Raw genomic sequence first — 25347 nt, 5'->3', positions numbered from 1 at the left:
GGGCTCCGGCCCACGCGCTCTCCTGCACGCCGGCTGCCTGCAGCTCCCAGCTTCCGCGCTGGGAAGTGACGGGGCGGCCCCTCCCAGAGAGGAGTCCGCACGCCTCCGGGGTCAGACGCCAGCCGAACACCCGCTCGCCAGAGTCCCGGCGGCGCGAGCGGGACGGGCGCTGAGCCCCGGGAGCCAGCTGCCCGAAGCAAGCCCCGCGTCCGCAGGATGGAGGCGCACGGCCACCCGCAGCTAAGGCGCCAACTTTTACACCTACTTTTTGTTTCGCTTCGGATTTGGCGCGGCTCAGGCACCGCCCAGGATCGGGACACAGACGCAGGTTTTCCACCGCCTGGGGAAGTTGCCTCCTACGCCCCAATGTCTCGACCAGCTTTTCTGAGAACTTAAGTTCTCACTGAAAGTGGTTCCCAAGAGTAGCACCAAGCCAATCGCAACAACAATGACGACAACAATAATACTAAGCGCCTAAATGACTGGGGCTGCTCTGTCAGACTCGTTCATTTAGTAGCATTAACTACCAGCGTGCAGGGGCCGGAATTAAAAGAAACCCGGGGACGCGAAGGCTAAGCCAAGCAAGAGTGGGCTGTTCCTCGCAGCCTCAGTCTTGCCCAGCGCTCGGGCTGGCCGGTTGTCTATGACTCTGTACGTCCCTCCGACTGCTCAGGCAAAGTTTGACAAAACGTCCGAGACCATGAGCTAATTTTCCCGAATACTCCCACCTCCACCCCGACCGCGCGCCCCCCTCCCGAGAAATAATCCCACGAACTCCCGCCCCGCGCGCAAACTTACGTTTGATCTGCCGGGGTTTGCTCTGCTTTCGCCGGGACATCTCGGCGGCGGCCGCTGCCCCTGGGGCCCCTGCGGTGCCCGCCGTCCGGGCTACCGCTCCCTCCGCTCCCGCCGCCGCCGCGGGCCAGGCTGGAGCCGCCGCCGGCCGGACTCCAGGTGCTCAAGACGCAAGGGATCCGAGCGCTGGGCTCCTCCGGGAGCCGCGGATCCACGTTTGAAGATGAGCAGGCAAACGGGAGGAAGAGAGGGGGAGGGGGCCAGAGAGAGTGTGACAGTGAGGAAGGGAGGGGGAGAGAGACGAGAGGGGACAGAGAATGGGAATCTACAAACGAACGGACGGACAGGGAGAGAGAAAAGGGAAAAGAAGGGAAAATGCATGAAAAGAAGGAAGAGCAGGAGAGAGGGAAGGGAAAGCGAGCAGCAGGGAGAGAGGGAGAGAGGGGGCGGAGGGCGCGGGAGGAGGAGCGCGCTGGCTTTCCCCACTCCCGGCGTGCGGGGCAGATGCTCGGGTTTCTGCGGCCGCCGCGGTCGCCGCCGCTCCGGGCCGCGCAGCTCCCTCTCTGTCGCGGGAGGTGGCGAGGCGCGGGAGGGAGGGGCGCGCCGGGGCTGTGGGGAGGGGAGACTATTCCATCAGCGAAAGGAGGATTGGCTGCATCCAAAGTCAGTCCGGATGCAAACTAGGGCCCGGGCCTTGGTCGGGTGGGGTGCAGGGGAGTGCGGCGGCGGGGGAGGGAGGGAGGCGGAGAGACGGGAGGCGTGGGGGGAGAGCTTGGAAGGGGGCCACCTTCTGCAGTTGTCACCGCATCAGCGCTGGGCAGCGGCCAGAGCACCCCTCCTCCCCTTTCCAGGCAACTTCTTCCAACAGCCCCCTCGGACGGACCCCAACTCTCCTCTCTGCCTGCCTTGCCCGTCCAGAAAGGCACAAAGAAATCTCAGTCTCTCCATAAACTTTGAGCTTCCAGTTATGCCGCCCCCTCCCCTGGCTCCCATCCCCGCCCTTCCAGCTTCTTGGCAGGAAGGTTAGGCCAACTGGCAAAGTCCTTGGCGAGAGCCAGCTGATCACAAATGCCAACTGTGTATCTTGGGGCGAGTTAAGTCCTCTCATCTGCCCAGGCTCTCAGGAGACCATTCCATTGCTGTCAAGGTTCCCTGGAGACCGCCACGGACACGGACCATCCCCCACTTGGCTCGCACGGAAGGGGTGCTGAGCGGCGTCCAGAAAGTGCTCTTTCTTTATCTAGTTTCCATTTTAGATCGTAAAATTTGTGAATTTGGAGACAGGCAGATACTTTCTAATGAAAATTTTTAAAAGAGGACGTTGGCTAGGTGATTAGTGGTAGGTGGGAAATGAACCATTTTAATACGAATACTGTTTGAGGAAGTCTGTGGAAGTTATGAAGTCGCACCTACCCCCAAGACCTTTAATTCTTTTAGTTCTTCTGCCACAGGGAAGCAGCAAACGACTAATAAAAGATTTGATCTTGCCATAATTTCCCAAGCAGGTAAGACCCAATAACTATTTCATGGTTCTTTAGCTTCTAAAGTTTTGTTTCATTCTTATTCAATTATTGTATGTGTAGTATGTCAGAAATGGCAAGCCAAAAGAAGAACAAATTTTGAGGTGATTTGCATAGTTATTATTTTGGCCAAGTTAAGCTGTGTGAGGTTAGCTTACTTTCTAATAGTTTCATATACATCGAGTATTAAAAATATTGTCCAGGGTGGGCTGGAAGGAGTTTCTATCCAAGTGACAGTGGAATTGACTGCTTTATGTAATGAGTATTTATTAATAAATTCCACTGCCCTTAATATATCTCCCCAAATACTGCTGACTTTCCCCCCAAGATGTGAAATTGTCCATTCTGACGTGAAATTGTGTCCCCCTTTGTTTGGTTGACTATCCTTAGTGTGAGCCTCACCAAATTTGATACTCTAACAGGGTCTGGGGGTCAACACAGAGTCTGGGCTGATTGAGCATAATGCAAGGCCTCTCAGTGTGCAGGAGACACTGTAATCAGTGTCCTTTATAACCCCATCAGGACATCTTCTGGAAGGTGTAAAGAGTTGCCTTGTGAAAGGTATGGCTGAGAGAATCTAAATACAGAACTGAAGACCAATTTTGAGTTTTATTACATTACTATTAGTACTATTACCGTAGAAGGTTCTAAGAATACATGGTCCTTTGCAATGGAAAATGCACTAAATGACAAAGTCTCTACCCTGAAGAACTAACAAATTAAAGCCCTTAAGTACCATGAAAATCAAGGTTATTTGTGTTTATGTTGTTGAATGCAGACAGAGAACTACAGATTTTTCCCTCCTTCACTTTCAGTTCATTACAGTTAAATTGGTAAGCTTAGCATTGGATGTATTGTGTATTATGGTTTTTAAAGATCTTTTTTAAAGAACTGGCTGACTTTCTATATCACTCAAAAGAATGCCCATTGGAATTAAAATATCCTAACAGTTACTTTTCTATATAGCCTAGCTAAATATTCCATTTAAAATTAGCTAAAAGAGGCAAAAGTCAGGGCATTTAAGGCAAGATCGATAGAATAACCAGAATACATTTTTAGAAATAATTATTAGTTTATCAAAATCTATAAATACACATATATATTCATTATAGTAAATATAAATGAATTAAGGAATATTATTACATTTTGTGTTTTCTCATCATTTTTAATGAGAATGTTAATGATATTTAAGATTTGATTTTTCTTTTTCTAGTTTAACCCCCTCAGCTTATAAAAAACAAAAACAAAAACAAAAAGCCCAGCAAGAGCCTATAAGCAATTATCTCTGTCCAAATGGAAATAGCAGCCCCAAACCACAGCTACATGACCATCAAACAATGATTATGAAAACCACAATTGAGAAAAGCATCAGGGAATGATATTGCAAAACCACAGCAACAAATGTGTCTGTGATATTGAAAACCACAATTCACAATGAATTCCCTGCATATAGCAAATTATTATCTAACTATAAATGTGCAAATGTGTAAGTAACAGCACAAAATAATTTCTCATTTACTTAAAAATGAATTATTCATATTCTAGACTCACCAATTTAACTACATGATGGTTTGTTTCTAAAGTTTCTGCTTTCAAAGATAAATCATTTTAAAGTACATATAAAGTGTAAGTGAGTTTAAACGCAGAAAAAAAATTCAACTTTCAACAACATTTTCTCAAATGCTAAAAGAATTGAGCTGAGATCAAGCTGAAATAAAGAAACATCTGCCTCTGTCTAGCTTTCTTCATAAAGTTCTGTGGGAGTGAAAGGGATTTGAGTGGAAATTTTTATGGAGATAAGCTTGAAGTGTTCTGTTACAATTTAAATGAAAATATAATTGTATATATTCTTAAATGATCATTTTAGCTAGAAAACACATCTGACAATAAAATGAGATGCCAGTACCAAAACTACCTCAATATGCAAAATCAGATGTTTATTAACAAATGCATAAAACAATACTATTTGCAAGTTTATAGAGTTGCCAGCTTTAGCAAATTAAAATACAGAATGCCCAGTTAAAGTTGAATTGCAGATAAAAACAAATTTTTTTTTGATATTATATCTTATGCAATATTTGGGACATACTTACACTAAAAAGATAATTTTTATTTTCTGAAATTTAAATTTAACCAGGCATTCTGTATTTATCTGACAGCCCCACAAATTTAGCATTTTAGCACTTTCACAAATTTATGATTGCTTATAATATTATTTATAGGAAAGGCAGAGAAATCAATAAATGCTTCCTACCAGCATAGCTATATTTAATTCTCGAACATCATGGTGTTTAGGGAAGGCAAGGTAGAAGGAATAAATTTCTATTCAAAAATTCTTACTTTATTTGGCATAATCATAGTATAGAAATGCACTCTCAGTGTAAATGGATTGTATTCATGTATGTCTTACTCTTAGATTTGTTCTTAAAATGTGTTTTTTCCTCCAGGGAAACAACAAATTGATAACGCAACCTCCCAGTTCACATCTTATTAGGCAGCAAGCTGCCTTCTTTATTATGGGAGCAAACAATATCCAAAAGCTTCAGAAAGACTTAATTTTAGCCCTTGTATCCTCACCAGAAGTTGAATACAGTTTATCTCCCTTGATTTAAGATTGTGACACTGAATTGAAAAAGAATGCAGTATGAAAATAGTGTTTAGTATTTGTGTATCTTTATAATTTCAGCAGTTTAAAAATAAAAATCAATAAATTCATCTAAATGGCATTCCTGCTTTATAACTATGAAAGAGACTTTCTGTTTACTTGCAGTGGATCCAAAGGCTTTGAAAACATTCACTCATTCTAGATCGGGGGTTTCACTTGTGTTTCATGTGGACTGCTGACCCCTTGAAAGAAGTTTGTATATACAAGTAATTCTCAAAGGAGTGTCTATTGAAGTAATCAGATTTTCAAAATTACTGAGAAATAAAAACCTTGTGAACGAATATGGGTTAAGAATCACGGTTCCTATGTGTAAATGTTTATGATATGCTGAAAACCAAAATCTAGATGATTTGAGGTATACTCTTTGCAGTCATCCTTCATGTCAAGTTACTGCTCTAATAGAAGACAGTCACAGGATGAGCTCTCTTAAGAAACAGCATTTCTTTATTGCTAAGTCTTTATAATGCATAACATACCTCCCGGTATAAAGAAATAGTAGAGGAGTAGCCCCCCAAATTTTAATAGACATCTGTTGATGTCTGCCTGGCATCTATTCTCCCTTCTTCTGGTAATTATGCCATGATAATTTTTGAAGAAATCTTCTTCCTCACCCTTGTTTGCTTATGTGGTGCTTCTGTGGCCTCCCTCAAACCCTAACCAATCAGAATGTCCCATGTGTCATTCTACAGTGATTAGCTCAGTGGCCCAAATTGTTTCTCTGAGAGTGAGCTCTTGAACTTTTTCATTACACCACTGAGGAAAATGTGCTGTTTTTATATTGGGGTTGCTGCACTTGGAGAATGAACCCTGAAAATGCTGGTGACCATCTTTGTGGGAAGAATACAGTTAAGAATGGTGCAAACACAGAGGACTTATTTTTAGTGTCATAGTTTGAGCCTTTGGATTCAACTATATAGGATTTTTCTCTCCTTGCCTTACCCATCTTGAGTTGCTTTTCTATTACTTGCAATCAAACTTAGTCCTGACTAATATAAATGTGTCCCAGGAAAAAAAGAAAACCATGAGTGGCAGATGCTATTGGGACCCTGCTCCATATCTCTTTGGCCACTTGGTCCTTCTGCAGCTACAGAGAGTTCCCAGGACTCTGACGGTTTCCCATGCCAAGGACCTACATCTCTCTCATTTTCGGCCTGAGAGCTTTCTCCCACACTGTAGGAACTTACAGGACTGTTCTCAGGCACAGCTCAGAGATTTGAGAGTGTTGGACCTTGGAGGAGATTCCCAATAGGCAGGATGAGAGTCAGTGGATAAATGCCCCTGCCACCCATTCTCCAGGGGGCCAATTCTGAAATACTATGCACTGGTTTTCCCAGAGGGCTCCAGTAACTTTGAGCCCCAGTTGCCCAAACTGATGACCTGCTCGAAAACATAATGGTTTTTCTTAATTGGCTTTTCTCTCTTTTCTATCTCACTCCCTCTTCTTTCTCACTTTGTTCCTGGCATCACTTTCCTATAAATTCCGTCCACACAAAGCCTTGTCTCAAGGTCTGATTTTGGGGAACCACAAACTAAGACACCACCAATATTCTAACATTAGTTTGGCTTGGACATATCAACATCATCCATTTGTCTACATAAAAGTTAGAGTCTTGGTCATTTCTGTGATACTTTATCTTCATCTGTTTGATCAGGTTAATGCCTGTGTATCTTTATAGTTTTTGTTTATATGTCATTTTTTTTTTTTTTTACAGAAAGACATCACTAATCCCCCAATTCTGAGATACCTCTTCTCAGTTACTTTCATAACACTTTTTTTCTACTTGCTGCATTGTATTACATTTACTTACAAAAATCCCATCCTCATCAGACCCTACCCACCCCAGTATACCTAACTAGATAGTAAGGATGGGAAGGGGGCAGTGGAAGAAACATGTCTTTTTTCAGAATTATATCTGCAGTCTTGGGCACATAGAAGGTCCTAATGTGATTACTGAATGCAAGTACAAGTAAGTTCAGAATTCTCGTGTCTTATCTGGGACTCCTACCACTCTGAATCCTCATCTCCAGAGTCACAGGCACATGATACAGCAGCCATGTTTGTACAACACAACTCCACACTCCTGATGGGGGATGACTGGACCAAGGAGAGACCCTGACCACAGCTGGACCAATCAAAATCCCTCCCATAAGAATCTAGAGTAAGTACCAGGAGTTCCATTCCTTATCTAGCTGATCTTTTGAATGAAGGAAATATAAAACCTCCAGAGTTATGGCATAGTTATCAGCATGTGAGTAGAGTGACAGAGATAGTTTGTCACTGGCAAGAAACATAAATAAAACAAATGTCCTGAGAGAAGTAGAGATGGGAACCTGAGACGGCACCCCGCTGAGATGGCATCCTGTTTTGTCATGGGCTGCAGCGGTACTTCTACCCTTGGGGTCACCGAGATTGGGATGTCTCCTTAAAATAAAGTCCTCCTGGCTTTCCCTCTTAATAATGTTTTCCACCTAAATTAGCACTAGTTGATTCCTATTACATTCAAGCCAAAAGACCAAACTAAGATGAAAATTAACCATCTATGACCTCAGTCTGCATGGCTGGATATTTGAATCTTTAGAAATATCAATTTAACTACATTTTCTACTTTCATCCAAAAAATTAGTTAAAAGCACTCTTAGGAAGGTGAAGTGGGTAAATCTGCAGTTATAACGTAATATGAGCCAGAACGTTATCAATTACTGACTTTGGATATTCCTTCAATCAGGAGTAATTCCTGGGGAAAAAAAAGTTAGTATTTTCAAAGTCAAAGTTCCACAAGGGCATGATGATCGATTGACATGCACATGCACAACCCTTGATATCACATATATTCTGGCCCCAGATGTTTGATTTTATGTTCAACTTTACTTTGTCACATTTGAATAAGCATCTAACAGATTACCTTGCACATAAATTTTATGAATGCTGTTATAATTTGCATGAATAATGTTTACACTTCTGTGGTGGATTTTATTTTCTAAACTATAACTTTTGCCATAAATTTCTAAATGCAAAACAAGAAATCAGTGGTTGTTTTTTTTTTGTTTTTTTTTTTGAGAACACTTGCTATCTGTATAGACTTAATCGAATCTCTTATCTTTGTCTTTACCTACTAGCTAAAGTATATTAAAATAAGACATTCAGAGTGAATTTGGGGTGAAATGAAGATGTGGGATTATGAATAACTATGCCAGAGATACTGAAAATGCAATCAACTAAAAGAAGCTGGAAAGAATCATTATATCACTTTAACATTTATCTTGTAATGAAAATTACACAATATGACTGATAGACCCCTTTTAAAAAACAATTTTTATTTTAATTAAACATATAGATGTACATAGATTTAAAGGTCAAATATATTTTCGAGGATCATAATGAAAACTAGAAGTTCCTTATCCCATTCCATATCCCAATGATAATTCCTGCTCCCAAAGATAAAATCATTGTGAATTCTTTTTAGCTGATTCTTCTGATATTTACTTCAGATTTCTAAATATCATGCTTTCCTACTTTTGTAAAGTTATTAGCTTAGATATTATTTTGACTATATTGACTTTCTGGTATGAAAATATGAAGTTTGAACAGCCTTATACCTCCCTCTACCAACATATATGTTATCCAAATTTTTGGTTAAATCAAAAGTTGCCGTTTATGATTTTATTAACAGTTAATACATATAGGGTATGATGAGTACATTTCCTTTAGATTCACCTCTTTGTATTTCCTGGAGTTAAGCACTACTTTCTTTGTCATTTTCTCAAGTTTTCTATGCACTATCACTATTTCATCACCAAATCCTTGGCCAGTATAGTATGTTCAGATAATATCACCTCAAGTACATTCAGAGACATCAAATAACCTAGCAGTTTATATTTTCCCCCTGAGAGGTGTCCTGGGAGTCTTCCCTTCTTCTGCTCTACTCTAGATTAATTCCTTTTTTCATCATAATTCTGGGAATTCCCTTGATTTTGTCCTGTATTGGATTCCAGGTTTCCTGAATACTTTATTCCTCTCCCATGCATTATGATCCCCTCCCCCAATTTTATTTTTTTAAGAGTTAATTCTCATGTAGTTTCCTGAGAAAATGTATGTACAACATAACAATTTTGAGACTTGAAAGACTGCAAATGGCTGTACTATGACCTTGTATGTGATTGATGGTGTGGGAGGGTGTAGAATTCCAGACTGGAAATTACTGCCTCTCAATTTTTAACACAGTGTTTCATTGATTCTAGCTTCCAGTGTTCTCAGACTGATGCCATCCTGAACCTTTACCCACTGTATGTGGCTCACTTCCATCCCTTCACTCTGGAAGTTGGCAGGGTCTTGTGTTTATCCTCAGTCTTCCAAAATTTCACCATGTGGAATGATATTGACCTATCCTCTCATTTACTGAGGTGTCACTTGTTGAACCATTTCAGTCTGGAAACTTTGTTATTTTCTAGGAAATTTCTTTAGATTTGTCTTCCAAACCTTCACTGACGTTTTTCCTTATGATAAAATTTTAATTTTATACAGTTGTTTTTTTTTATTTTCTAAAGAGTTCCTTTTTATAACATTCTGTCCTTGTTTCCTCTTATCTCCCTGAGCCCAGTAATATAGGTTCTCTCTCTGAAGATTTCTTTAGTACCTGAGAATTGTCTGTTTCATCTCTGCTGGTTTATTTTTTTTTCTATAGGATTTTGTATCTATCTTTCATGTTGATAGTTTTGCATAACTCTTTGGTAATCCTTAGCTTTCTCTGTCTAATATGACTGAGGCACTAAAAACTTGATTGGAAGTTTGAGGATTGGGGAAGAGCCTGTAAAGAAGCAGGCTTAAGTAGGGGACCTTGCTGCTGGAGGGATACAATCTGTATCTTTAGGTGCTTGACTTTTGGGTTAATGAGGTTCCCCAGAGAGAAATCCTACAATCCTCAGCCTTCTCAGGGTTCAGTAAGGGAAGGAGGCCCGTATGTCACTTTTCAGTATGCACACTTCCATTACATCTTTCTTTTCAGTAGGGTGACCCTACCTTCAGTTGAGATATCTGAATACAAAGCCCCTCTGGATTTACCCTCTGAAGAGTGAATCTCCAGCCTTCTGCCAGGTATGGAGCTACTGTCCCCTGGTAGTGTGGCATGGGAGATTTTGGGGTACCTTTGCTTCTTATACAGACTTTGCACAAATCCTTCTGTTTCCAATTCTACCTGCATCCCACTTTCAGGGGTACAAAGGTGTCTTCCATATCTGGTTCTTTAATGTGTCAGATATAAAACATAGTATTATTGTGGTGTCTTCAGATACCTGGGTTCAAATCTTGGCCCTGCCACTTCTTGCTATGTTATTTTAGACATGTTATTAAACGTCTGTGGGCTTCACTTTACTGATATTGAAAATGGAGATGATAATTGTATCCACTGCAGAGGATTGTCATACTAAATGCATTAACATATGCCAAGTGCTTGGCATGTAGACAGTACTATACGACTCTTAGCTAAGAAATTACCCAAAGTCTATTCTACCCTTCTTTCCTACTAACAGAACCCTTATCTCCTTCAAGATGCCCAGTTAAAAATACTCGTTTTCTGAGATAAACTTCCAGCTAGTTTTGGCCGTGTGCTACAGTTCAAACCAAGAAAATTCAAGCAGAAATCTCCTGGGTAAAATTAAAATGCTCTTGTTCAAAAGGATAGACTCATCTTGAAAGCACCTTTTCTTCTTGGCCCTCCCCTTTCTTCATCGCTACAGTGGGACACGATGCTTGGATGTAGAACAGCCATTTAAAAATCAGGAGAACAATGGGTTAATGTTGAAAAATGGAAGGAGAGGGGTTCTGGTGACTTCCTTTAGCAGAATAACAGCTCTGAAATGACTCTGGAATTCTTACTAGGTTGGGGGTTGTGGGGTACCTGATTTGTTAAACCACTGTAAATGGGTTTCTGTTGCACATAGACAAAGGTGATCCTAACAGCTTCCTAAAGGACCTTCAAGGTAGGGTGGAGCTCCCTCTTGCCTTTCAAAATCCTAGCTTTAGGGATGCTATTTTCATATTCTGCTTTATACTTTAATAGATTCTCATTTTCATATTTTGGAAATTGTTTGAATCAGTTACATACAGATAATTTGGATGGCCTCTTCCCATTCTCTTTACCTTTAAGGTTTTTCCTTTTCTATCATCATACTTGCTTCTCTGAAGGAAAGAAAAACAAATGTTCATACTTGGTCTGTCCACTCACCAGTAACACCCATCCCAGGGCCTGGGAAATTTAATGCTTCCTGGAGCCACCCAAGAAATGTTACAAAAAAAAAAAAAAAAAAAAAAAGAAGAAGTTATCCAGGTTTAGCTACAGGGATCCCCTTTAAAGGCTCTTTTAAATACTAAAATTAACATAAATACTCTACTAGTCAAAGAAGAGAAACCTGTAGGCCTAAACTGTTTGTAGGCTGCAAATTCTGATACTAATTTAAAAACACATATAACTACATACTGTATGATAACAACGAGATTCTGGAAAAGGCAAAACTGTACAGATAGCAAAAAATCAGTGGTTGCCAGAGTGTTTGGGAGTAGGGGGTGTAGGGATAAATAGGTGGGGTAAAGGGTATTTTTAAGGCAGTGAAACTATTCTATATGATGATGTAATGGTGGATACCTGACATTATGCATTTGTCAAACCCTGTGAAACTATACAACACAAAGAGTGAATGTAACCTAATATAAACTATGGACTTTAGTTAATAATAATGCATCAATATTGGTTCACTAACTATAACAAATACACCACACTAATGTAAGATGTTAATAATAGAAGAAATGTTGTGAAGGGTATATAGGAACTTTGTATTTTCTGCACAAGTTTTCCATAAACTAAAACTGCTCTAAAAATAAAGTCTATTAAAAAACAAACATAATATTGACATGAAAGTACTTCCATACTTATTGAACTGCTGTATGTGCTCTCATCAAAACAGCAACATCAATAACAACAAAGCAATACAAAATAAGGCTTTTAAAATTATTTAAAAACATATGTGGTACAAATATTTCCACTTGTTTTCCTTCAAATACTGTTTTCCCCTCTGGTTTTTAGCTGATACAGAAGATAAGATAATGAATGCACTAACTCTAATATTACACCCCACAGGCAAAACAAACAAACAAAACACCTCTTTGCGGGGGTGCTATGGTTTTGGAATAAGACTGGTGAGATAGTCAAAGTTTGAATTTCAAACACTCATGCCTCCTCAACTTCTTTCTTTTCCTTGTCTTATTATATACATTGAGGGGACTGTGTTATAATAATGGTTCTATAGACTGTAAAACACTTTAAAACCCCAAGTAACAAAAGTGGTTGTTACTACTGATCCCAGTTTCTGCACTTAAACCCTGCACATATCCTGCCTTCCTGTAAGACTACACATGGATGGAACCATCCTGAGGCCAGGCTTGTAGAGACAAGGGCATGATTGGAAATAAAGGATAGCTGTGATTGTTCTGTTCATAGGTCAGCTCATTGGTCCAACAGACTCACACTGTACTGATAAAAGTTTTGCTACAGAAGAAACGGAGGCATAAAACAGAGAAGCTCACACAGTAACTAGAGAAGCTGGAATTCTAACTGCACTGCTGGATTGCAAACCCAATGGAGTTTCCCTTATGCCATTTAAGCACTCCTGATAGTGGACTACTTAGAGTCCTGGGCTCTTAAACAAATGGGCAGAGGAGTCAATAATCAGGAAACAGGATTATAATTTCAACTCTTCCAGTTGGGGAATTTTGTTGATGATTTAACCAGTGTGTTCACATTGTTGATCATACATTTTTTAGGTTCTAAAGTATGTGACTGTAATTGTAAATGGTAATTGTAAATACTGTATCTTAGTCTATAAATTTCAAAATAATAGAGGCTTTGTCTAAATATTTGATTTGAGTAGTGGTGCTTACTTACCTAGACAGACCTTTTAAAATCGTCTTGATAATGTCGACAATTTGTCAAATACTGAAATGCATTTTTCGTATTACACCCCCCCCCCCCCCTTAATAGGATAAGGAATTCTATACAGGAAAGACCCGAATAATTGTATCTTTGGAAGAAATCCCATTGAGAATTCCCAATCCAGATGTCTGGTTAAAAGAACGTGACCTTTTATAATGTTCTTGGCAGTTGTAGGAAATATAGCCTGAAATCCAGTACAGAATATTGCCTAGGAATTTCACAATATAGATACTTACTAGAATATTTGGCAGAATGAGGTTTTTAAATATTAAAAATCAGCAAGGAAATTTAGTTCATGACTTCACACTATGTGTTCCTGTATATATCACTATAAAATATCATTTAAATACTCCCTTGGTAGGATAGTAAGATTTGAATTTTTATGGACCAAAACAGATAGAATCAATAATAGTTTGGGTTTAGCTTTTCCCAAAACTAGTTTTTTACTTATTTAACTTTTAATCCCCTTTTTCCTGTGAAAATCTGCTCTTTCACATTGCCACACCACATTCTGTTCCATTATTTTCCCAGGCTTATAGGAAATTGTCAGTGGTTGATGAATGGAACAGGAAAATACTCCCACTGATCCTCTTCTTTGATCAAAATTTAACCTCATCAGGATAAATTACTTAAATTAGAATATCAGGAAATGTTGAGTAGATTCCTATTTTTCAGTGATGAGATAAAACTTCTCTTTCCAGTGAAATATAGCAAAACCCAGACTTTCATGTTTAAGGTAACAGCCCAGCATTTGAATTCTCATTTTCTCTCATCAAACAGCAGATTTATAATGTGTGTTGCTATGCACCAGCCCATTCATTTTAGGATTAGCTTTGCTCCTTGGAAAACTAGTCAAGAAAATAAACCTGGCCAGAGTCTCATTTTTCCTACCAAAATGGCTGAAATGCCACAACATAGAGATTTCTTTAAATTAAAAGCAAATAAATTTGAGAGAGCCACACATTTATGTTATAATGTTAATTATTTCAATTATATGTTTTACATTTTAATCACTAGATGAGTTGTAATCACTGAAAGGAGTGGAGAATAAGGAAAGAGGGATTAATTTTGGATTTTGAACATTAAGGAGAATGCTACAAAGTAGGATTTGGGTCTACAATCCACTCATTCATTTATTCACTCATTCATTCATTTGATGATGCATACTTCCTAAGTATTTTTAATGTGCCATCCACTCATAAATGCTGGCAATACAAAGAGAATTCGCAGCCGGAAAAGAAGATGACAGTATTTAGCAATTGTGTTTTGGGGAAAGGAAATGATCAAAAGGTGAGAGGAACAGAAAGTTGAGCAAAATGGAGCCCTGTTAAATGTTAACTATTCAGCTATTTCCCCTCAGGCCAACCCTGCCTTCCTTCATGATGCCACTTTAATCAGAATAAACAAAGGCAAGTATGAAGTTTAAAACAAAACAAACCTATATCTTTCCACCTTTTACCAGAACTATTAGTTCTGCATGTGACTGCGTCTGTAGGTTCAATAAAACAATCTGATTGCAAGGATAGTTTATTTGGCAAATCTGTTGACTAAAAAATATGTTAATTTTTCTTTAGCAGTTTTACAGGTTTATGGTGCACCACACTATAAGTAAAATCAAAGGTTCACAGTACTCAAGTAAATAACAATATAAAACATCAATAAACACTGAAAATGATGGAGATAGTGATTTTAATTAAATGAATGCCTCAATGATTTTTCCTGAATCCCATCCTTTTCATATTTGCTTAGGTCTACCAAGGTTTCTTATGCAGAATGTGACATAATTCTGCAATAGAGTACTTTAAAAGACACCAGTATTTTTAGATACATGTAATACAGAAAGTTCCCTAACCCAAGAATTTAAAGGTGAATTCTCCTAACCTGATTTTCCTTGCTCTTTTAAAGCCAACCAGTTATTACAATACACAGAAGACTGCAAGTATCTTGAACTCAGGACAAAAGAAAGCTACAGAAATTTCTCTTGAGAAAACTGCAATACAAACAGTTTGCTATACATTAACAGAAGCATAATTATGTCCAATAAACAGTAAGGAAGCAGATTTGATTTCTAATATAAATATCTAAATACTGTTCACTAAGGCTTATAAGTACCTCAGTCACTAAGTAAATATGTAACGTAAATAATAAATACTTCCTGTAATGAAAGCATTCCTTGTTAATGGGTTACTGTGGATCCCTCTTATAATACTATCTTCGAAATACTGCCTACTGCTTTGCTTATTGCTCACCAAATGGTTTCTGTCTGCTGTTTGGTTTTGCAACTCTGTGACTACTGATATCAGTAATTATGACAATAATAGTTACAGCTAATTTTGTCTTTAGCACTTACCATATTCCAAGCTCTGATTTTATCAGTTGTGCTCACCGGGAAGAGAGGGAATGAGAAAAGGATTTTTTTTTTCCATATGGAAAGAGTAATTTTATTGTTGTATTAAGAATTAATAATTTATAGTAAGTGTATTTTATTAAGCTACTGAGATTTGGGGGTTGGGTTCCCAGGAACTAATTTTACTTACTCTAATACAGAAATTGTGACCTTGAAGTGGGATTCTGCATCACTCATAGACAGCATATAATTGGGTTTTACTTTTTCTCCATTCTGACAATTTCTGCCTTTTTATTTATTCCCTGAAATTTAATGCAGATATTGATATGGGTGAATTTAGGTCTACCATTTTATTATTATTTTTTCTTTGTCTCCTCTGTTTTTGGTTTTCTTTACTCCTTTTCTGTCTCCTTTTGGATTAGAATGTATTTTAGAATTCTATTTTAATTTATCTGTTGATGTTTTAGCTATGCTTTTTTGTATTATTTTTAAGTTAGTGCTCCAGGGATTAAAATATACATTCTTATCTATTTACAGTCTACTAAGAGTTCATGTTGTGCCACTTTACATAAATACAGAAACTTTGAAACTATATAGGTCTATTTAATACCTCAATCCTTTATGTTATAGATGTCATATGTATTATCTATATACATTGTAACCCCAACAAGACGATGTTAAGATTTTTTTTCTTTTGCTTTAAACAGCCCTATGTACTTTAAAGAAACTAAGGGGAAAACAAAATAGTTTTTCATATTTATTCAGATAGTTACCATTTTTGGTGCTCTTCATTCCTTCCTGAAAATCCAGGTTTTCATCTTGTATTGTTTCCCTTGATACTGCACAACTTCTTTTAGCATTTCTTATAGTGCAGATGTGCTAGTGACAAATGTTAATAGTTTTCTTCTATTTGAAAATGTTTTTACTTCTCCTTCATTCTGGGAAAAATGTTTCCACTGGATATAGAATTCTAGTCTACCAGGTTTTTGATATTCAACATTTTTAAAATGTTGCTTCCCTGTATTCTAGCCTACATATTTTCTAAAGAGAAACAGAGATCTTTCAAATCACTTTTCCCCTCTATGTAATGTGTCATTTTTCTCTTGCTACTTTCAAGATTTTCTCCTTATTGTTGGTTTTCAGCATTGTTTTCTTTATATTGATAATGCTTGGGGTTCACTGAGCTGCCTGAATCTATAAATATATGAATTTCACCAACCTTGGGAAGCTTTTCGTCACTATTTTTTCAAATATTTTGTCTGCCCTATTTCATCACCTTATTCTTGGACTCCAATATTGCCTCACAGGTGGCATGCTATTCATTTTTTTTCCAAGCACTTTTTTCTCTTTGTACATTAGATTAGGTAATTTCTATTGACCAATCTTCAAGTTCAAAGACTAATTCTTCTGTTTTATCAATTATGCAGTATCAACCATGTAGAGAATATTTTATTTCAGCTATTGAATATTTCATCTAGAATTTCCATTTGATTCTTTTTACAGTTTTTAAATTTCTCTTCTGAGATTTCCTATTTTTTCTTAAGAGCACATTTTCCTTTACTTTATTGAACATGGTTATAAAATTGCTTTAAAGCTATTGTTTCCTTATTCAAACATTGGGTCATTTCAGGGCTGACTCCCATTGGTTGTGCTCTCTCTTGAGAAAGATGGTGGGCTCTTCATTTGGCAAGTGACTTAAGATCATCTCATTGTGAATGATATTTTGTGGAGGCTTAGATGCTATTAAATACCTCTGAACAATATTGATATTTGTGTTTTAGTAGGCAATTTTCTTGGTAAAACTGAAGCTAAATCCAAATTCTGTTCTTTTTTTACCTTGCTGGGCTGCTTACAATCTGTGCTGCACTTATATAGTTCAGAGATCAGAGACTTGAGCAGAGTTGTTGACAAATTTGAGTATTCTCTCTCTCTAATTTTCTCTTCCTGTATTCCTCCCTTCACTTTCCGGCAACTGTGGTTGCCCCCAAACTCAGTCTCCTGATTCTTTAGGCTAAAAAATGATAGATTTTCTATCAGAGTTTTAGCTGCCCTATGTGGAGCCATTTCAGCCTGTCTCATCTTGCTGTAAGCTAAAAGATGGAGCCGGAAACTCCTCCTCTGTCATTCCCTTTTTCAAGTTTTAAGTATTTTCCAGAAATTATGTGCTTTTTCTCTCTCTCTCTCTCTCTCTCTCTCTCTCTCTCTCCAGAGGCTTCAGGTGGCTGGTTTCTCTTTTTTCTTTTTCATTCAGAAGTTTTTTGTTTGTTTGGTTGGTTTACTTTTTATTGTAGTAACATATATGTAATTCAAAGTTTCCCATTTTAAACACTTTCATGTGTACAATTCGTTGACATTTATTACATTCAGAATATTGTGCTATCCTCACCAACATCCATTACACCAATTTTTTCATCACCTCCCACACAGACTCTGCACCCATTAAATAATGAACACCCCCTTACCTACTCCATCCCCAGCCCATGGTAGCTTGTAATCTTATCTGTCTATATGAAATTTGCTTATTCTAAGTATTTCATAAAAGTGAGATCAAACAATATTTGTCTTTTTGTGTCTGGCTTATTTCACTCAGCATGATGTCTTCAAGGTTCATCCATGTGTAGCCTGTATCAGAACTCCATTTTTTTTTTTTTAACTGTTGCCAGAGTTTATAGCTGTATCATGGAGAAGTCCAGGAGGTTAGAGACATATTCATACTGGAACAAAACTCCTATCATTTATTTATTTACTCTGTTATTGATTATTGCCTGTCTCCTCAGAACAGGGATGTTTTTAAATTTAATAAATTTACTTTGCTGATGTAGCCAAACACCTAAGAACAGTATCTGGCATGTAATAAACACTCAATATATGTTTGTGAAATTAATAAATGCAATATCAGAATAGCTATAAAGATAAAACAGATATTTATGGAGAAAATATAAAGCTTTATTGCAAGATGCAAAGTAGTGGTACCATGGATGAGAAAATGTGTTAATCATCTCTAAATTAATCTATAAATTCACAATAAAATGTGTGAAATGATTGTGAAATTACATTTAAGATCTCAACTCGATATTCTTCATGTACTTTGATAAAATGAGCTTCAAAATTTATAAGGAAGAGCAAAAGACAAAGAATATCCATGACAATTTTGAAAAAGGGAAAGGTGGAAAGCCACTCATTGAGTTAATGATTAAATGACTTATTATAAAGCAATATAATTAATTCTGTGTTTTGTTTGCACAAAATAGAAAAAAATACCAGTGGAACATTAGAGAAAGACAAGAAGAAGAACCATATTATCTATGGAAATTTCATATATGACAAGTGGCATGTAAAATAGGGATTTTTTAAATAAGTGGTACTAGGATAATTAATTATCTATATGTAGAAATATTTGATCATGTGCATCACCCCCCAAAAAAAAACTTAATCCCAAATACATAAAATGATAATCACAAAAATAAAAATTTTACTTCACTAAAATAAAACAGTAGACAATATCTATAAAACCTTTGTGTAGAAATTCCTTAAAGTACAAATCAAAAGCACAAATATCAAAGAAAAAATTGGTAAATTTTACCTCTTTAATGTCAAAAGAAAATCTAAAAATACTTTCAGTTTATATACTCAAAAAAGAATTTTATCCTGACAATAAAAAAAAAAAAAATGCTGGAAATCAAGAAGGGAGAGTCAAAGAACCTAATAAAAGATGAGAAAAAGCATGTAAAAAGCAATTCCTAGATGGAACAAAAACAAAATGGATAATAAACATTTGAAAAGATAAACAACCTCACTAAAAATCAGGAAATTACATTCACACTCATCAGATTGGCAATACTTAACATCTGAGAGTACCAAATATTGGCAAACATGGAGAAATGGGAGCTCTCACACACTATTAGAGGGAGTGGAATTTAGTTATTTTTGGTTAATGATTTTTTAATATCTAGTAAAGTTGAATGTCATATTTTAAACCCCAGCAAGTCTATTCCTAGAACTACATCTTAGCATTTGTACACAGAGATAAATGTAAAAATGCACATGAATGTTTACCATAGTATAAATTTATAGTAACCTACAAGAAACTATAAATGAAATATAATAATATTTATGCAGAGGGAATACTATAAAGTACCTCAAATGAATGAACTAGAGCTACACAGAAAAATGTCAAAAACATACTAGTAATTTTTAAAATTGCAAATGGATATGCACAGCATAGTACTATTTATATATGCACTTCAGGATTAAAACCAATGTTATATATTTTTATGAGTCTATACTCATGTAGCAAATATACATACATTTGCTCAGGAATGATACATACCAAATTCAAAACAGGAGTTAACTTTGGGGATTGAGGAGAAAGTAATAAAAAAATAAATTCACAGTGTACTATTCTATTTCCTAAGTGGATGGGGTGTACGTGGGTATTCATTATATCATTATCCATATATTTGTATGACAGAAATATTTCATACAAAATGAGGTTAATAGCAGTACCTAAAAAATAGTATTTTTTGGAGAACTGAGATTATATATATAAATAAAGTTGGTAAAATGCTATCATTTGTCTCTATAATTATAACAATAACAAGTTAGAAGTTGTAATGAAAAAAATACATGAAAATATGTAGCAAAATGAATAAAGGAAAACATTAAAATGTCATAAATGAAACCTGTTCTAAAAATTCAATATATCATTGGGATAAATAAATAACAATTCAAACAAATGGAGTGATAAACAGAGCCCATGAATAAAAAGGTTGATATTTGTAGAGATGTCAATCTTTTAAAAATCAATTTATATAAGCATATAGTAAAAAAAAATTTAGAGATAAATTACTAACATGAAAATACATTTTCAAAGAATTTGGGCAAAGGGATAATATTTCAGTAACAAGAACTCTTCTAAAGAAATCAATAAGAAAAATAATGACTCCACTAGAAAAATGGTCAAAGGAAATGAGTAATTTAAAAATGCTGAAATGGAAATAGTCAATAATCTTACAAAATATGCTCACTCACAATCAGAACTATAACATTAAAAGAGCAATAAGTTACTAAATAAAATTAGCAAAGATTTTTTAATATTTGGGCATGACTTCCACCAGTGGTGGCATGCAAAGGTCAGGAGATCCCTCCACTGATAACAACAATAAAATCTGGACAAAAATACTAAAAACAATCATTTGAAGACACTAGAAAGCATCCAATGGCAAGCAGAAACTTAAATATTTATTATAGAAAGAGTACCTTTGCATTGGGCAGGACTGCAACTTTGAAGCTTTCTTGTCTGAGAAAGCTCCCTAATACATTTCAGATTGCAAAAAAAAAAAAAAAAAAAAAAACCCCACAACATTAATAGCTTGAAGTGACAAGTGATAGAGTTCAGAGCAGCAGAAGACCTGGAAATTTTATATAACCAAATATGAGTATAAATTCTGCCCAAATTCCTAACTGCTACATTATGCTAGTGTGCAGGATATCCTAGTGAGCCCAAAACAGCAAGCACATACTGGGGGTCAGGAGAATGTACACCCTTAGAAAAAAGACTGCTCCTGATGAGGTTGCAGGTTTGCTTCACCTTAGACAGAGTGTATCCCCCTGCCCGCCCCCCCACACACACACAGCTTCTTTGGAAAATAATGAAAGCATTACTGGAGTAAGGTTTCAGAGAGCAGAACTCAGGGTTGGTAGAGCAGAGTTGGTGATACAGGGAAGCAACCCAAGAAGCAAGGAAATAGAAAAGAGCATAAGTCCCAAAGTCTGAGTATATTCTGTCCAAATCCATGGCTGACCACTCTACTATAGAAGCACAGAAGAGACAACCAGATGAGCCAGGCTAGAAAAGCAAGAGCTGAAAGCCAAAAACACTTATTAGAGTCATCAGCTAACGCATGCTGTGAGGGAGACAGTTTTTGCTGTTTGAGTGCAGGCAAATTTGCCTACTTGAAAAACAATCCAACAAACTTCAGAAGAACAAAATGATGCCTAGTTTTCAACACAAAATTATTAGACATGGGGAAAAAAAGTCACACTCAGGGAAAAAAAGTCAGTTAATCAAACTGACTTGGAATGGGTCCATAAGTTTGACATAGCAGATGATATCTTCAAACTGTTATAAATATATTCTATTCAAGAAATAAAGGAAAATATATTCAAAGAATTAAAGGATATATAGCATTAATAAGTGAACAGATAGGAAATGTCAGCAGAGAAACTTCAAGCATGAGCTGAACCAAAAGGGAATTCAAGTGTTACACATTAGAATAACTGGGATGAAAAATTCACTAATTAGGCTTAACAGCAGATTTGAAGGGGCAGAGGAAAAATCAGAGAACTTGTAGATAAATCAGTATAAATCATCTATCCAAAGAATACAGATAATATAAAATGATTGAATAAAAATAAATATATCCTTTAGAGACCTAACAGACAATATTGATTGGCCTAACATAGGTGTGACTGGAGCCCCAGAAGGGGAATACAAAGAAAAAGAGGCAGAAAAATATTTAAGGAAATAATGGCAGAAAATTTTAAAATTTATTTTAAAACTTTAACTTGCAGATCTAGGATGTTCAATGGACCCAAATACGATAAGGAGAAAGAAAATCACTTCTTGGTACAGGATAGTCAAACTGCTAAAAGAAAAACAAAGAAAAATCATGAAAGCAGAGAGAGAAAAGTCACATTAAATACTGAGGCACAATTCAAATAATCTCTGACTTTTCTCTTAAGAATAAGGGAGGCCAAAAAACACTGGAAAGAAATATGATAATATTCATTATTGCTAGTAGTATCATCACCATCATTACATCATCATCACAGTAAACACTATTTCAGTGCTTACAACATCTCAGGCATTTTTTAACAGGCACATTTTTAAAATCCTATTTTACAGATGATAAAACTGAAGTACAGACAGGTTAAATAATTTGTCCAAGGTCACAGCTAGTAATTGCTGGAGCCAAGATTAACATCCAGGGAATCTGGCTCTTGAAAATGTAAGCTTATCCAGAATGCTCAGATCAGCATTCACACTTCTCTGGTGACAGTGTAAGCAATTTAACCATAAAGCTAAGAACCTTAAAAACATCCATACCCTTTGAGTCAGAAATTGTAAAAAACTAACTTAATAAACATTCCAAAATGAAGACAAGAACATGTTCAAAAATGGTTACTGTAGTACTGATTATGATACCAAAAAAAGTGGCATAAGTGTTTCAATACTGGTAATTGTGCAGACAACTCTGTCTTTGGGGACACCTTAGCAGCTTGTGGCCCTGGCTCAGCTCAGCCCCCACATCATCATCATGTAGCTCCTTCAGGTGCAACAGCTCTGCCATGACCTTTAGCCCCAGGTGGGCCTGTAGCTGGGGGAGATTGGCTTGAGCGTCAGAGTGATCATCTTTGTTTCCAACCATGGCATGAAGTCTCTCAGACAGGCCTTCTTCATACTTCTCCAGTTCATATTTTAAATCCTCAATCTGAGTCCATGACTCTGGCACAGAAAGAGCCACCATGAACAGGAGGAACCAGAACCATTGGCTATGCCTCAAGAAGGCAAGCCCCAGGCCCCTGTTCTGGTGTGCACCTTTGATGGTGCTAGCAATGTCCACTGCTGCTATTTGTTGGTGGCCTTCATTGTGAACAATCACAGCATGGGGATTTAAGGTAGTGAACAGGTAAGGAGCGACAGCAGGTTGAAATGCCTTGGAGCAGCTAGGACTTACTGGCCTTGGGGAATCCAGTATATGCAGGTATTTTGGTTTGCTAAAGCTGCTAGAATGCAATATACCAGAAATGAGTTGGCTTTTACAATGGGGATTTCTTAGTTTATAAATTTATACTTCTAAGGCCATGAAAATGTCCAAATTAAGACATCAACAGGATGATACCTTCTCTGAAGAAAGGCTGATGGCATCCGGGGGGTTCCTCTGTCAGATAGCAATGCATATGGCCAGTGTCTGCTGTTCCTTTGCTCCCATGTTTTGTTGCTTTCAGTGGCTCTCTCAGCTCCTCTGGGAGGCTTTTCTCTACGCTTCTTTGGGTGTTTATCTTTTTTTTTTTTAATTAAATTCAGTTTTATTGAAATACATTCACACACCATACAATCATCCATGGTATACAATCAACTGTCCACAGTATGATAACATAGTTATGCGTTCATCACCACAATCTATCTCTGAACATTTTCCTTACATCAGAAAGAACCAGAACAAGAATAAAAAATAAAAGTGAAAAAAGAACACCCAAATCATCCCCCCATCCCACCCCATTTGTCCTTTAGTTTTATCCCCATTTTTCTACTCATCCATACACTGGATAAAGGGGGTGTGATCCACAAGGTCTTCACAATCACACCGTCACCCCTTGTAATCTACATTATTATATAATTATCTTCAGGAGTCCAGACGGCTGGGTTGGAGTTTGGTAGTTCCAGGTATTTACTTCTAGCTATTCCAATGCATTAAAACCTAAGACGTGTTATCTATATAGTGCATAAGAATGTCCATCAGAGTGACCTCTCAACTCCATTTGAAATCTCTCAGCCACTGAAACTCTTTCGTCTCATTTTGCATCCCCCTTTTGGTCAAGATGTTTTCTCTTTTTTAACTTCATAAAGGATTCCAGTAAAGGATTAAGAGCCACTTTGAATGGGCTGGGTCATATCTCAGTTGAAACAACCTAATCAAAAGGTCCTACATGGTCTTCTCTGGTTTACATAACAACTCCAAACTACCACACTCCACCCTGTGGACCCCCAAAAGACATGCTCTTTCCATATGCAAAATACATTCATTCCACCACAATATCACAAAAGCTTAAATCATTTCAATAACAGTACTAAATACAAAGTCTCATCAAAATTAGTTAGGTGTGGTCTGTCCTAACGCAAAATTCTTTTCTGGCTGTGGGCCTGTGAAACTTAAAACAAGTTATCTGCTTCCAATATACAAAGGAGGGACAGTCATAGGATAAACATTCCTACTTCCATAGGGAGAAATTGGAAGGAAAACAAGGTTCAAAGTTCCCAAACAGTTCTGAAAACCTACAGGGCAAACTCCATTAGATTTCAAAGTCTGAGAGTCATCTACTGAAAGATTTTAATCCTTGGGGCTTGAGATAGTGGCAGTCCCACCCTTTACAAGGACTTGCACACCAGTTCTGCTCTCTCCAAACACTGGGGTGAGGGCTCCAACATCTCCAAACATTGAGGAGATGGCCATGTTCTCTGTTCCACCTTCTTCAAGCATCTGGGTGGCAGCTGGACTCTGCCATCTCCAGGGCACAAGCTCACCCCTCTCTGAACAGTAAGGTGGTGGTCAGGATCTCCCCAATCCCGGGGAATGTGTTCCGCACTCTCCAAGACCTGGGGCAGCAGCATTCTTCCTGAACAATGGTGTGGCTAAGCTCCACTCAATTCCCCAGGCATCTGAGAGTCCTGGTGTGGTAACACTCTTCCTGAACAAGGGGGTGGAAGGCCCTCCTTCTGCAAACCCCAGGGCAAACTCACCCTTTCTACATGCCAGGGTGAGTCTGCTCTCCCAGCCGGAGGTTTCCTGGCTCCAGACCTCAGCTTCCATGGTTCTGCCATTGAAGATATTTTTCCTTCAATCTGTCCCTTTTCCATCCCTGTTAGTCCAAGCTGGAAGTGGTTTCTTTCATACAGATCTCACCAAAAAAAATGGTTTCACATGCAGCACACAAGAATCCCAACTGTCAGATAATAGGACTTTCTACAAATTCTTTCTGAATAACTCCATCTCCAATCCTGACTTGTTCTGAAATGGCTGACTGGTTCAAAGTTTGGTTAAATCCTCACATTGGGCACTATTTTCTGGTACTCATTTTCTGAAAGCTCAGAATTTGACAATCTATCAGTTTCTGGTTTCTTTATCCCCAAGAGTTCATTTCTCAGCTTATCCTTTTCCTCTCACATTTTAGTATAAACTACAAGGAGAAGCCAGGTTGCATTTCCCACATTTAGTTTGGAAATTTCCTCAGCTAAGTATCCAAGCACATTGTTTT

At 37.6% G+C, this 25347-nt stretch overlaps 2 protein-coding genes across 3 annotated transcripts in view; both read right to left on the bottom strand.

Annotated features, from left to right (window-relative positions):
* The window catches only part of ZFPM2 (zinc finger protein, FOG family member 2), a 491022-nt gene extending 489652 nt beyond the window's left edge, over positions 1 to 1370 (bottom strand). For both annotated transcript variants that reach the window (XM_037802802.1, XM_037802803.1), the window contains exon 1: positions 799 to 1370. In XM_037802802.1, the coding sequence (XP_037658730.1) occupies positions 799 to 838 (40 nt within the window). In that variant the 5' untranslated portion in view covers positions 839 to 1370. The remainder of the gene's footprint in view (positions 1 to 798) is intronic.
* Positions 889 to 24703, bottom strand: LOC119508864 (mitochondrial ribosome-associated GTPase 2-like). The gene is given in 5 exon segments (XM_037802602.1): positions 889 to 1120; positions 1282 to 1404; positions 22582 to 23019; positions 23021 to 23088; positions 24617 to 24703. Coding segments are annotated over 5 exon segments (948 nt in total).
* Between the last annotated feature and the right edge of the window lie 644 nt (positions 24704 to 25347).

This window comes from Choloepus didactylus, chromosome 14 (assembly GCF_015220235.1).
Source record: "Choloepus didactylus isolate mChoDid1 chromosome 14, mChoDid1.pri, whole genome shotgun sequence".
Classification (NCBI taxonomy): Eukaryota; Metazoa; Chordata; class Mammalia; order Pilosa; family Megalonychidae; genus Choloepus; species Choloepus didactylus.
The sequence above is the reverse complement of the archived record's forward strand: the minus strand, read 5'-3'. Positions and strand labels throughout refer to the sequence as shown.